The sequence below is a fragment of the Dryas octopetala genome, chromosome 3 (genome assembly GCF_963921425.1).
Source record: "Dryas octopetala chromosome 3, drDryOcto1.1, whole genome shotgun sequence".
Lineage (NCBI taxonomy): Eukaryota > Viridiplantae > Streptophyta > Magnoliopsida > Rosales > Rosaceae > Dryas > Dryas octopetala.
Window position 1 is genome coordinate 11,512,103 of NC_141368.1, and position 14,529 is coordinate 11,526,631.

Consider the following 14,529-nt stretch of genomic DNA (forward strand, 5'->3'; position numbering starts at 1 on the left):
ATCAGTACTTTGCCTAGCTCCCCCAGTCCACAATAATTAACTTGGTTTCGTTAAGTACAGACAGCTTGACGGCTTGACCTCCTCCTCCTCCTTTTTATTTTTTTCAATCAAAAGGTATAGGGGTATAGATCGAAGTCTTACATTCACCCTTAACAAGACGGTCTTCGTGGTGTGAAATATTTATTTCATTAAAAAGACTTACTTTATCATGATTATATATATTTTTTGTATTTATTTTTCTCATCATATCATATAATTTAGTACATAATAAAAAAAATAGACATAATATTGTATTAACCGTTACATACGAGCCTTTTTCTTATTTCTTTCACCCACCCTCCGTTGTCGGTAATGTGCTCAACTATTGCAAAAGTAGTATCGTATATACACGTTGTTATTTAAGTGCATCGGGTGTATACAACACTTGTCTTACATTCACACTTTAAGCGCCGGTCAATTCATGATTGTAAAAACAGTGTTATTTATCATTCGTCATTATATTCCCCAAAATTAGTGCTACTAGTACTACGGTCAATTTCTATCTTTTTCCTTCAGTTCACAGCATTTTCCAGGAAAATTCCAGCAACCAAGACAAGACTCAAAAGGCACAACTTTCTCTGAAACCAAACACAGATCGACCCTTGCATTAGAATTTGGAAACTTCCCATGTAATTTCCCACCAACCTCAAATTCTACCATGCTCGAAAAGAGTAATGCTTCAACTAATTACACTGCATGTAATTAAATGTAACTAACTAAAATATTCATTCAGACTAAAACGGATCGACATTTTAGGGAAAGATTAAAAATAGACGTACGACATGCATCAATTAATTAATTCCCGTATGTAATTGCCACTTCATTAAGTCTTCAATTCCTTCCTGGCAAAGCTAGCTAGCTCCCTCCATAAAATGAATGACACTGCTCCATTTATTTACCCACTTGAGAAAAAAAGTGAGCTTGATGACCCTGAAGAAGTTGTGGTCTGATACGATCTCTGCCTGAAGCAATCCAACGCCATTCGCGGCGGCGACACCGCCACCGTCACCGATGACGAATGCCCTGCAGATTCCGGTGGAGACCCTACAAATCAAATCCCAAAAAAACCAAATACACGAAAATTCAATTTCACATTAACTAATAGAAAATATACACACATACATATATATAATTCATGCTAATTAATTAAATGTAAAAATGATCGATAATTTGTGAAGTTATATACTTACTTGTAACATTATCTGAAGATGAATTTCGGGCACTTTCCAGAAGCTGTGGTGGGTTTTGATTTTCTTGATTTGTCTGCTGGGATTTCCGCCGTCGACGGTTGTGATCGGCCAATCTCTTCCGGCAGCTCCGTTTTCCATTATCGAACTCCGAGAGAAGATGGAATCTGCAACAATTTTCACAAGATAATCCAAACAATGCATTTAATTACATGATCATTAATTATTAGTCATAATGATGAACCAGAGAATTATTACTAATAGTTAATTACTTTCTGTAACAAGCAAAGCACACAGTACGTGAACGGAAAGTGCAATAAAAAGGGTCTAAAATTTACGGACACAAATGCCCTCGGGATTTCCACATGTACGGAAGGGCCAATCATTGGGATGCATGGGTCGATTCCCATGGGCATTATCGTCAACCACTGTCGGAGAGAGCGAGAGCGGCATTTTGATTTGCCCGCACAGCAAGCGAGGGGTACTTTTGTCCTTTCGGACAAAACATAACCCCTCGCTTTTATTAAACTAAAACGTACGCTTTTTAGAAGCAAAGCACGCACTACTATGCGGCAATATGCGTTAAAGCACAAAACGGAAAACGGAACTAATTATAAATCCTCTACGGACGTAAATGCCCTCGGGATAGGGAAAACACTAATGATTAGAGCAGGGGCATTTTCGTCATTACAACCTGCTACACTGCTGACAGAATCGCTGAGTCAACCCGTTGGCGATGACGGTGGAGGCCTTGGAGTGGAACTCGCAGACCTTGTGGCGGCGGTGGTAGTGCTTGGAGTGGGAGAGGTCGGAGTTGCAGCCTTCGGCCTGGCACCGCGGGGAGCTGCTGTGGTTGTTGGGGGTTGCCGAACCGGGTTCGCCCGGTCTGGGCCGACGGAAGAGCCGGTTCATGAAGTCGTCCTCAGACGAGAAGTAGGTGCGCCCGCCGAGGTTGAGCCCGATCCTCGAGGCGAAGTCCACAGGCCCACCCCGGCACACGTCGTCCTCGCTCTTCGGGACCAGCATGAACCCGTGGCCGCCGGAGCCGGAGCCGCCGGAGATTGGGTCCAGGGACAGCATGGAGGGGTGGTGATGCAGTGGAGGCGCGTAGGAGGACGCGCCTGAGTAGGCATGTGGGTTGTCGTAGAGGGAGTGGAGCTGGTGGGCCTGTTGAAAATGGTGGGCGAAGGTGGGCTGAGTTTGCGGTGGTGGAGGGACGAGGTTGTTGAAAGCGGAGGCTTGGGTGGTGGCGTAGTGGTCGAGAAAGTGGTGGTGGTTGCGGGTCGGGTCAGAGCCCGGGACGGGTTCGGGTTCGTCCGCGGAGAGCATGACCGTGGAGGGGTTTCCCCATTCGTAGTCCAGCATTTCCTCCTCCTCCGCCTAGACGTTCCGACTACGACGTCGTTTGTAGGGAACCTGAACCAGAACTGAAAAAGATTGTGTCAGTTAATGAAAGTGAGAGAGAGAGAGAGAGAGAGAAAAAGAAAGAAAGGGAGAGTTGGGAAACCCTAAGTTTCCATTTGCAGCCTTTCACTCACTCTGGTCTGCAAGCTGCTTCTACTTTTCTCCAAATTCTCGAATGCTTAGCTGCTTTAATGGGTTGTACCTTCAGCACTCACCCAGAGAGAGGGAGGGAGAGAGGGAGAGAGAGTGTGTTTTATTTCTTTGTTTCTCTCCCAAAAGCTTAAATGTTTGTTTGGAGAGAGATGGCGTGGTCATGTAGAAGTGTTTGGCTCTAGGCTCTAGGCTCCAGGCTGCAGGGGTGGAGCTGTTGAAAAACTTAATAAACTGAGAGAGTGAAGGAACTCAGTTATGAGGCGGCTTGTGCAGAGAGTATTGATTGGTGGGTCAGTAGTACTCAGTGATAGAGTGATGAGCGAGTGAGTAGAGAGTAGAACTGTACAAAGTCATACTAGTACAAAACTCCCCCAACTCCAAAATTACCATTTTCTCCATCCCCATATTTATTTACATACCCAAATTATCTACTTTTCTTCATCTTCCACTTAAAATCCCTGTACATTCAACTATGTCATTTTTGCCCCTGTTCATTTGATACAAGTCAAGCACACCAGTAAAAGTATTTTAGATTTGGACTTATTTGCACAATTATCGGTGAAATTATAATTTCACTTCACTTTATTTTTTTTAAGTTTATTGTCTCAGTAAACTCTTGTAAGTTTTGATTGTATTTTATTGTACTTCAAAATTGCTATTTTCGTCTATTTCATCATTTGAATTATTGACCTGATATTTTTTTAATATGGGGTAAATTAATAGTAGAATTGACAATTTCAAGTTATATGAGACATGAGAAAAATTTATAGGGAGTAAGTTGAGACAATAAATTTTAAAAGTTCAATGAGATGAAACTATAATTTCAGAGTCTTAAATTTGTGGGTGGCTTAGCTTCAATATCACCATCTAAACCTGAATCATGCATGTGGCCAAAAAAAGTAAAACAATTTGAATCCTACATGTCGTAAGCTATTTTCAATGATTAAATTGACAAAATTAAAAATGCATCATCCAATTGTAACCATCAGGAAACTACTTATTGACAAAAGAATCGACATAATCGAAACCCACACAAACCGTAGTGGAGTTTTGATTACAACTATAGGGACAAAAATGTAATTTCACCTATTTACATGCCGTTTGGCATGCTACTGCAGTCGGATTTCTGAGTCCAACGAGTTAGGACTTTGGAGTTTGGAGTTCAAAGGACTGTTGCTAGCTTAGTTAATTGGTTGCCTCAAACCCACAAATCACAAACCGTGTGTGTGTGCGTGGAGACCTGTGGGTGGGTTTAGTGTCTGACTCTCTCTCTCTCTCTCTCTAACGCGGTTGTGGTAATTAAAAATGGGGCCCACTATCTGTTTTGCCTTGTCTAGTTTCATCAGTTTGGCGCAGCGGATCATCTTGCCTTTATCAGGATCTTCTGAATCTTTCACTTTTTCTTTTTTTTTTTCTTTTTCTTTTTATTTAGTAATTTTGTTTTGTTTTGAAGAAGCTTTGATTTCTGTTTCTTAACTATTGAAAGGGACCTAACTCGAATTTTGCGAGTTGATGTTGGATCAGACTTTTGTAAATTGAAATGATAAAAATGTTGCTGCTTAACCCATCATGTCTATCACCTAAACAGGCCTACCATGTACCTCTAAATTATAGCATATCCACAAAACTCATTCAATCAAATTTCGATGAAAATTTTGTTGTTAATATTTTATGTAGGGAAATGTCGTCTTTCAGACATAGTATAACATATTGTGTTGTTACAAACATGTCAGATGGTCAATTTAAAGTGGATTGTTATTGAAATATTTGTTTGGTTCATATTTGATCACAATGGGATAACATGTTACGCGGTTTGGTATTCTACATTTCTACCCAAAAATTGTTTTTTGTTTTTATTAGTTATAAATATAGACGAAATAAAGAATAAAATTTTTAAAAATAGATTTTGAATAGAATACCAAACATACTAAATTTCAGGTTATCCTCTTATTATTTTTTCTTGTTTTCCCTGTTAATTGGGTTCTATTGTGTTTTTGTAAGAATAATATTAGAGACACCACATTTTGATACTAATGTGTACTATATCTCTAATAGAAATAAGAGCTATGCATGTAAGTAGATATTACCCAAAATGTGGTCTCACTAGTATTATTATTTTCGCAACAATGATAATATCTATCAGAGGTTTTTCTTTTTTAGCTGAAGTCATCAACACTAGCAAATGCAGGGTAGGGTCAATTGACCCTATGAACCAAAAAATATTGGACTTGAGGAAAAATTTTGACTCCATGAATCTTGGGTCTTGGTGGCAAGCGCAAGGGCAAAGAATGCAAGCATGGTGTTTGTGTAAATGTCTAAAAGAGAAAAAAAAAAAGACTAGAGGAAGGGGAAGAAATGATGAGTCACATGAGATGCATCGTGAGTTTCTTAATCTTGAACTCATAACGGTTGATTTATGGATCCGCCACTAATCATTAGGGTAAGGTAATTGTCCTACTTTTTTAGCTAAAACATATATAAAAGGGAAAAAATCATTTTTAATCCCTGTGTTTTACCTTGAAAAAAAATTTGGTCCATGTGATTTCAAAACTCTTTTTTTTTTTTTTGGTTATTTGCAATATGAGAACAATTTTAACAAATTCAAATTTTTAATTTTTTGTTTGAAAATCAAATTGAAGGTTACATACATGATTTTTTGTCATTTTGAGTAAAATTCGCGAGTTTATACAAGTCATTAGTTTTAATTTGATTTTTTTTTTCATTTTGGTTATAAAATGTCATAAAATTGTAAACAATATAAAACACAGGAATCAAATGTGATGTTTTGAAATCACAGGGACCAAAAGTATTTTTTTCCCTATATAAAATTTTCTGAATAATTATAATTAATTATCCTAGACTACATACTAGTTATTGTTTTTAAGTTGTAATACAATAATCATTAATATGTAACAAATAGGTCACTTTATTAAGAATCAGGTTATTGCATTTGATTCCAAGTTGACTCCAGGCCACTGCCTACTTGCCAGCTGGCAGGTACTAAGAGTTGCAGCTTTACAAATTTTTCGATTTAATTTTTTTCAGTTTGCTCTCGCTTCTCTCACTTCTCTCGCTCGTTTCTCGATCTCGCTTCTCTAAATTCGATTTTGGTCTTGGATATGGTTAGATCTTCTTGTTGTTTATCAATTGCTAGTTTCAAGGTTCGCTTGCATTTGATTTGATGTTTATTTTGCTTTGTTTTTAAATTTTTCTTTCATATTTTGATATATATATTTTTTATGTTTGAAGTCACATATTCAGGTCCGATTTTCAATTTTTATTGATTTTAGCTTATTTTTGTGCTATGATTTGTAGATCTAGTTTTTTTGAGATCGATTATCGATGTAAATGAAGTTTGTTGTTGATTTTTTCGATATAGATCTGATCAATGTAGGTGAGGTTTTTTTTTTTGGTTGCTTATTATTTGATTTAATTTTTTTTATTTTGGTTTGTTTTTGTGCTGTGATTTGTAAATATGGTTTTTTTTTTTGGGATTGATGTAGATGTTTTTTCGATTTGTGATTTAGTTGGTGCTCAATTTGAAATTGACGATATTGAAAATTGGTTTTAGTATTAATTTTTGGCATTCTATGGAAATCATGTATGTTGCATTATTGTTTTGATTGTATTTTTATGGTTTATATATGCAGTTTCAGTTTGTATTCATGGTTGTAGTTTGCATTTGCGGTTGTAACATTCATTTGCATTTATTAGCTTGCTGCCGCTTGGAGATCAAGTGTAAATACATATGAAATAACTAGTATGTGGTCTAGGATAATTGCAATTTTAGTTGTAATTATAATTTCAGTTGCAATTGTAGTTGCAGTTGCAATTGTAGTTTCAATTGTAATTGCAATATCAGTTTCGATTTACATTTTTTAGCTGCCAAATACATATACGCTTATTAGTTTGCTACTACTTGCAGATTAGGTGTAGATGCAGGTGAAACTGCAGATCAAGTGTAGATGCAGGTGAAACTACAGATCAAGTCTAGAAGTAGGTGTATACACTTATTGTCTCTATCTCTTTTATCATGTAACCTAATGTGTAATTAAAAAAAAAATATTAGTGTATACATCTATGATAGATAAATTTTTATCTAACAGGCATAAGTGGAGGCTTATAACCCGTGGCTAACAACATTTATCCCTATATCTAAGATTTCGAGTTTGAATTCTCCATCATCCAATATCTTTTGATCAAAGAAAAAATGACATATAGCTAATTTTGGCACAAAGCATGCCCCTTCTCTATTCTTCCTTCTGCAAAGAAAAAATGGTCAACAAGGGTTGCGTAGTAATTTGTAGTTCACCAAGTTGATAAATCCATTCTCCCAACTACGTATATATCTTTATGGTTTAACCCCATTCACCTATAAATGTTTCATCAGTTGAGGAGGGAGAGAAAGCGATGTCTAAATAACATGTCTCCATATTTTATTGCAATGGCAATTTGCACAATGGAAACGATAGTGACGAAAGAATAAATAGAAGGCTGTCAAAGAGAAAAAAGATAAATATTTGATTATCATTTCAACATGTTTATTGTGGTCTTTATAGTTTGCTAACTTGTCCGATATGGTCCAAACTTACATTTTTTTTTTTTTTTTTTTTTCATATTAATGCTTGAATAGAAAACGTGAATTTTCACCCTAATTTCATGATGAAATAAGGGAAGCTAATGAGGCAAAAATGTAAATTTGTGCCATGATAAAGGGTAAATTTACTTTTTCTATTTGTCAACCAATATATATATATATATATATATTTTTTGAGAATGTCAACAAATATGTTAAAAGAAAAAAATTATAAATTTGGTCATAAAATGTTAGCAAATTATAAGGGTAATAAGTTTGTTAAAATTATAACTATAATGACTAAAGTTCAATCAGGCCTACCTTACAGGACAGGATATGCAATCTAACAAACAAACAAAAACCATTAAAGTTGAATCATGATCATATAAGTTTTTTTTTTTTTTTTCTTTTTTCTTTTTGTTTTTTTTTTTGTTTCTTGCACGGTTCATATTCCTACATGACCTGGACATTGGTAGTACGTGCGACAATGCAAATCATGAGTAGGATACGCATTAATACATTATATATGGAGTCACTATATATCATCTTCTGGATATTCAAGTCGATTATAACGTCCCTCCTCTAATTGTACTTATATATCCCATTTATGACAATATTAACTTTTGGTTTTTGTTCCACATAAAAAGAAGGCACTGGCACGATCAAGAATCCTGTAACCAAACAATTGCCTAGGTGAGGTACTTTATCATTTTTTTTAAAAGTATTTATCCAATGCAATTAACTGGGTGCAACTTGAATTGGATCAACATGAACTCAACCAATATATTTTGGTTGGGAGCTGAGTTGAGGATTTTATTAGTCCAAACCCAACTCCAATCCGAACCGGAATTGTTACTTCCAACTCAACCCGAATTGAGACTGTGAATTTTGATTGCACATCCGATTGGTTTAGAGTCGACTTAATCAATGGTCATATTTACGATATGATAAGAGCAAACTTGCACATAAAACATAAAAATGGGGAAAGTTCCTGTAAAGCATTCCGTACAATGTGGAAACCTTCAGAAGGGTGACTGGGTGATAGTAGCCTGAAAACAAGACAAAGCCCCATTGCATTTATCTTCAATTATACTGGCAGTGCACAACTGCACACGAAACTTCCACACAGCTAGTTAACATATGAAACAAAATGGTCCCTAGACCTGACTGGTAATCTGGTATCTTTTGTAGTTTGGGAGGGAAGTAAACTTGGCACTAAAAGGACAAAGAAAGCCAAAAGATATAACAGGATGCACTAATGTCTGGGTATCCTGCAGAACATGCACAAAAATTAAAGTGCTATGGAAATCATGAGTCTTGCTATTGATGTCCAAGTGGGGAAATGGGCATTATGACAAATATAACAACTTTAGACTCTAGGACTCATGGAACCTTGCAAAATATAACATCTTACAGGAATCCCTCAATTGGTTCATACATCATATATTTCCTATTTTGCAAGTGTCAAAACTCAAAAGGGGGATGCAAAGTGTTCAAACAGCCATCAACAAGTAGTAACCATGTATTATAGTATGTGACAATTTCTAGCTTTTCTGTTATAATCAATCCCCATATTGAGGTAAATGCTGATTTTAGCAGCACAAGGAGTAGCAAATACTGGAACAATTACAAACACTAGTCTACACACTGGCTACACTACTGATCGATACTAGGTAGAGAGATTACTGATGCTAGCCCGGGAGACTAATGTTCACTCATTTCTCCTTAGCTGGGAGTGGATGTGAGGTTAAACTGAAATCAAATATCACTGCATCAAGCATAACTCATTTTGGTTTGTCTGTCAAGGTTACCAAAGACTTCAGCACACTTGGACAGACCTTGTCAGCAAGGGCACCTTTTTCTGAAATCAAAAGGGACTTATCCTTCACTAAGCTTTGTAGCCTTCTCGAATCAAAGTCAAGTTGTTCTTGATCTGCATCCCAAGGACAATAGCAAAAGATTCATAATCTATTTCTTGAAATTAAAAATGAGATAATAATTACTTGAAAAAAGAAACTAACACAAAAAAAAAAAAAAAAAAAAAAAAAAAAAAAAACTATGATAACTTATGAATTCTGAGTTTATGATTGTACTCCCAACTTTATTTTGACAGTAATGAGAGAGAGACCAGCAATTGCAGCCACGTTTATCTAGAAAGTTAAATGAATTCCTCCAAGAAGCTTCAAGGGTAACGTTTGAGAAATTATACATAACCAGGAGGAACACAATCAGAGATTGATTGAAAACCCTTCAGCGGGAACAAAGAAACCTACAGTTCTAATGATCATTTGATGATGAACAGATCCTTCTCATCTTCAATACGAATTTATCCTATATAATCTCAAGCATAGCTTCCTTTTGTGAGATTAATGGATGTTGGCATCTTCATGATCATCTATAAGCCTTTTGAATGGAAGGTAACTCTAGAGTCTCAACAGTTAGACTTTTTTTTTCCCGTTCTAATGTTTTTCATCTTGACAAGTTTAGTTAACACCAACATCAATTCTCTGATTTTATTTCCAAGAGCAAAAATGAGTGAGCAGATTCCAAAATACTGAATTTTTAACACTCCTGCATCTACTAGGTCTTCCTTCATGGATAACCATTCTTATATATAAATAGGGCTCCTCTAGTGTTTTGAACTTTCGTCCCTGAATTTTAAAAGTTTAAGCCTCTAAACTCTAAGGAACAGCTAGAATGAAAACTAACACCTAAACTTTATAAACATAGAAGAAAAAAAAATTGAAAATCTAAGACTACACCATCTATCCCACCTGTTACCACCAAGGCACAAGGACATGACATCATAGTGAAAGCGTTTCCATTCATGGGAATGTGGTTTTGTTGATTTGAGCAGTGAAGAATCTTCAAAACATAGATATCAGATATCAGTAGGAAAAAAGCAACCTAACGAAACAAATGACTGCTTGCTAAGGTTAAAAACATAGATATCAGATTCAATTTCATTATTACATAGAGTACCAAGTTTTGAAATCAAAAGTCTACCCTTATGATTGACAATGCCAAATTTCTTAAACTTAACAAAGCCTTGATAAAATATTTCTTGAGAGGCCTGAGAGAGAACCTGTCTCCAAGATGGTATGGGCAGCATGAAATGGAATCCTTGCAAAGACATCAGTTCCTGGGAACATCATCTACGTGCGCTCATTTGAGTCATGGTTGCCACAGGTGGGGCATACCTCCTTCACCAAAGGTCTTGATTGAGGCCGCCCAATCTCCTTCATTATCGACTCAAAAGGAGATGGAACACTAGTCTTGGTTGTCCGAGCTATCTTCCTCAGAGATGTAAGTGCTTCTCTGTTCCCACCACACCCTGTCATTTTCAACCAGCTGCATTTTCACCATAAAAATCATAATGCCTCCATTTTCCCAATAACAAGACCAAATAAAATACATTAATTTTTAACAAAATTGGATTTGTTTACACATTAAAGCCACTGAACTGTACTGGGATTGAGCAATTAACAAAAACCAATATAAATATATCACTTATCAAGGAACCAAAAGGGAAATTTTCGAACAATTTAGCCAAGACAAATAACAACATCGGAATTGATTAATTTGACTCGAAAGTTTCATATAATCTGCAGTATCTAATCACCCATCTTCTTCATAAAGATAAGAAATAATATTCTGGTTCCAATTCTCTAATTCAATTTGTTTTTGACACTTATAATGTGTTATTGTCCTTGAGTTTAAATTTCCAACTTGTCAGCTACAATTACAAAGCATTAATTTTCAAAGATAAAACAAACATGTTTCTAAGAAACGATCTTGAGGAATGAATTACCTGGAGTCGAGCTAGAAGGAGATGATCAGCTTCAGTCTCGAGCTCAATTAAGCTCTTCTGGAATTGCTTCATGGTCTCATCCATTTTTGAATTCTCAACAAGATAACCCACCTAATTCTATAACTGAAACATCATAAAAAAATACCTATAATTTATTAGATGGGTTTGATTAATGATAAGGAGAGGCAATACAGAGAAACAAATGGGTCAAAGAAAAGTTTTGAAAAATAAAAACACCCAAGTGAAAATTACATAGATATATACGCTGAGAAACATACCTAATAACTTAACTGAAACTGCAATAAGCTCTGTAGTAGGGTTTTCCGAGGAGTGACTGGAGCTGAGAAAAGAAAAGGAGAGAGGAAGAGGAGGTCTTTACTCTTTTGATGAAAGAGGAGGTGTAAAGTAAATGGCATAAGGAATTGGGCTTAAAATATGGGTTGGAGTTGGGCTTGGGTGGGCATACTATCACCATTTAAAATTTGGGTCTTTATATGGCTATCCTGCAAAACCATAAAAACAAAATCTTTGCCTGGTAACCCACACCACAAAGCATATGTTCTTCCCATCTTTTTTTTTTTTTCCCTTTTCTCCTGATTTAATGTTATTTCCTGTGTTTGGGTTTTGTGAAGCTGACCAAACTTACAATGGGCTACATAGTCTTTCAGATGGAAGTATCTTGAGGTACATTACACTTTTATTAGAGAACCATGAAAATATTGTAGTTTCTTCATTCTTGTGAAAATGTTTTTACTCTCTGGTTCATGTTGTTTGAAGCTAGCTCATTCTTGGATGAGGTTTAAGTTCATAATGTCAACACAGACAAAAAAGGAAGAAAAGTTTAGGTTTTTATATTGCCTGCCATGGGTTTCCTAGTCTTTCACCAATAAAAGTAGGGATCGAATGACAGTGAGGAAAGAAAATGAAATTATCTTTCTCTGGTGGGTGTGTTATAACAGTGTTTTTTATATGTGGACCACTGTGCTTGTTAACATATAATTGGATGAAGATTTTTCAAAGTGGGACACATTTACAAAGCTAGACATCAAAGACCTTGACTTGAAGTCAATCATCCTAGCCTCATTGCTTCATATTCATTCAATTTAAGGCTTATTAAGGGCTTGTCTAACACTAACCATCCTCATCTGGGCCTTGTTTTAGTTTATTGCAGCAAGAAGTGGCAGACATAGTTTTATCCCCAGCTTTGCAAGTGATCTTTAACAGACTAGCATCCACAGTCCTACAAAAGCTGATATCTGGAATCTCAAGGACAACCTACAGAGCTTACAATAACATGCCTTAATGATGGTTCAAGCTACTCTTGAAGATGCAGAGGAGCAACAATTGACCAACAAAGCTGTCAGACTTTGGTTGTCAAGGCTCAAGAGTGAAGCTCATGATGCTGAGGACCTTCTCAACTTCTTTGCTGCTAAAGAAACCATCATGGGTCCTGAAAAACTAGATAATATATATATACATTTTCCAATTCCAAAATATATAGATGCTGACAAAGTTAGAAAGGTGCTCCAGGCATTAGTGAGGGACTGTTTTAACTTTTTAAGTTTAATTTTCGAAAGCCTAGTATGGTAGTTCGACGATCTGATCATAAAAGGGAGACTAGTTCTTTTGTCATTGAGTCAGAGATATATGGAAGAGAGGATGAGAAAGAGAAGTTAGTCAAACTGTTACTATCTTCTGAAGCTTAATTATCAACAAGGATATGCAATGTGTATATTCCGATAATTGGTATTGGAGGAATTGGCAAGACGACTCTTGCTCAATTGGCATATAATGATGCAATATAATTTCAAGAAGCATACGTTAATTCTGCTCAATATTTCCTAAAAATTATGAATTCAAGAAGCATAAGTTAATTCTTTTGTGGATGGCAGAAGACTTAATTCTACAAGAAGGTAACAAGCGGCCAGAAGACATGTACATTGGTGATGAATACTTTGCCGATTTGTTGTGGATGTCTTTTTTTCAAGAAGTAGAGGTATGTGATGGTTGTATACAAAATGAATGATGTCATTCACGATCTTGCACGACATGTTTCAGGAGATGAATATGTACGTGATATTTGAACATGGTCTTCCACCAAATAGTCTACTCATCTGTTGTTTATAAATACAGGACAATTACAATTCCAGAAGCTCTATATGAAGCTGAACACTTAGGAACTCTCATATTGATTGGAGGATATGGCTTTTTTTTTTTGGGTTTGAGAAGGAGGAAGAATATGGCTTTTTAAAAACCAGTAGTAAAGTGTTTTGTAATACGTTAATAACCTAGATTTTTGAAAAAACAAAATTGTGTTTAACTATTTTAAATTAATTATAATTATATTTTATTTGTATATTTTGTATTTATATATACTTATTTACTTAAAAAAAAAAGAGGAAGCTGCTGGACGTAAGCAACTTAATTCTAGTGTTTTGTGTGTGTGTGTGTGTGTTGTGCGGTGGTGTGTGTGTTAGGCGGTGGTGTGTGATGTTGTACGTGTTGATGTTATAAGGCTGGGTTTAAAAACAAAAGAGAGCAGCTAGCATTTTTGGACAAAACCGAAAAGAGAGAGAGAGAGAGAAGGAAAGAGGAACCCTGAAAGAAAGAAGACTACAAGAATAGAAAGAGAGTAAGAGAAAGAAGGGAAGAACAGAGAGTGAAAGAGAAAGAAAGGAGAAAGAAGGTAAGTTTAAAATGTTTTCATAAACCCTCTGTTTTTATTTGAAATTACGTTTGGTTATATTTCTATTATTTGTGAAGTTTAATTTGAGGTTAGAGACGTTTATAGCAGACTAACATAGGAAATGAATTAAAAATGGAGGAAGAATTCGGATGGGGTGTCATTTTTGGGGTTTAGGTTCTTGAATGAGATGTTGATTTCTAGATCATTTCGAGGTTGGGTGATTGATTTGGGATGTTTTTAGAAGCTTAAGAACCAGATTTGAGGTGTTGAATTCGAAGGAAATTTAGGTAGGTTGAAAGTTAAAAAATAATTTTGACAGTTTCAGGTACCTACTTTGTGGCATTATCTTGAGTTTTAGAGCTTCTTTTTGAATGATGTTTATATGATTGTAAAGAGAAGATGCATACTTTCAAAACGAGTATAATATTGTGATATTTGGTGGAGATTTGATAGGTTAAACGTTTAGACAAAATTGAAATAAAAACTGGAAAAACAATACTCGCCAGCAACCCCCACTCGCACCATTGGCGCGTGGCGGTGGCGTACGACGGATCCGGTCGTTGAGGAAAGTTCCTCCCAACTGTATTTTTGATTATGAGCCCGATAGTAGCGTCCGTTTTGCAATCTGAGACCCCTAACTTTGCGAGTGCACTACACACACTAACCACCACGT

The 14,529-nt window shown here is 36.0% G+C and overlaps 1 protein-coding gene and 1 pseudogene across 2 annotated transcripts; both read right to left on the reverse strand.

Moving 5' to 3' along the window:
* Window positions 1–641: 641 nt before the first annotated feature.
* On the reverse strand, window positions 642–2,963 carry SPL8 (squamosa promoter binding protein-like 8). The gene is made up of 4 exons (XM_086236221.1): window positions 2,765–2,963; window positions 1,921–2,653; window positions 1,230–1,393; window positions 642–1,083 (listed from the first exon to the last, which is right to left on the reverse strand). Exons 2-4 carry the CDS (start codon window positions 2,589–2,591, stop codon window positions 935–937), a joined length of 984 nt encoding a protein of 327 aa, XP_086092347.1. The 5' UTR covers window positions 2,592–2,653; window positions 2,765–2,963; the 3' UTR covers window positions 642–934.
* Window positions 2,964–8,896: 5,933 nt separating this feature from the next.
* Window positions 8,897–11,641, reverse strand: LOC147290881 (uncharacterized; annotated as a pseudogene). Its single transcript, XR_015121312.1, has 4 exons — window positions 11,449–11,641; window positions 11,171–11,293; window positions 10,445–10,710; window positions 8,897–9,292 (listed from the first exon to the last, which is right to left on the reverse strand). The product of XR_015121312.1 is annotated as an uncharacterized LOC147290881 (transcript).
* Window positions 11,642–14,529: the final 2,888 nt, after the last annotated feature.

Bases quoted from the DNA above. Each gene is read 5' to 3' on its own strand.
- SPL8 (XM_086236221.1), bottom strand. From the start codon at position 2,591: ATGCTGGACTACGAATGGGGAAACCCCTCCACGGTCATGCTCTCCGCG. The intron at 1,394-1,920 runs GTTGTAATGACG...AAATTGTTGCAG, and splicing joins TTCTGTCAGCAGTGTAGCAG to ATTCCATCTTCTCTCGGAGT. The intron at 1,084-1,229 runs GTAAGTATATAA...TTTGATTTGTAG, and splicing joins ATCTTCAGATAATGTTACAA to GGTCTCCACCGGAATCTGCA.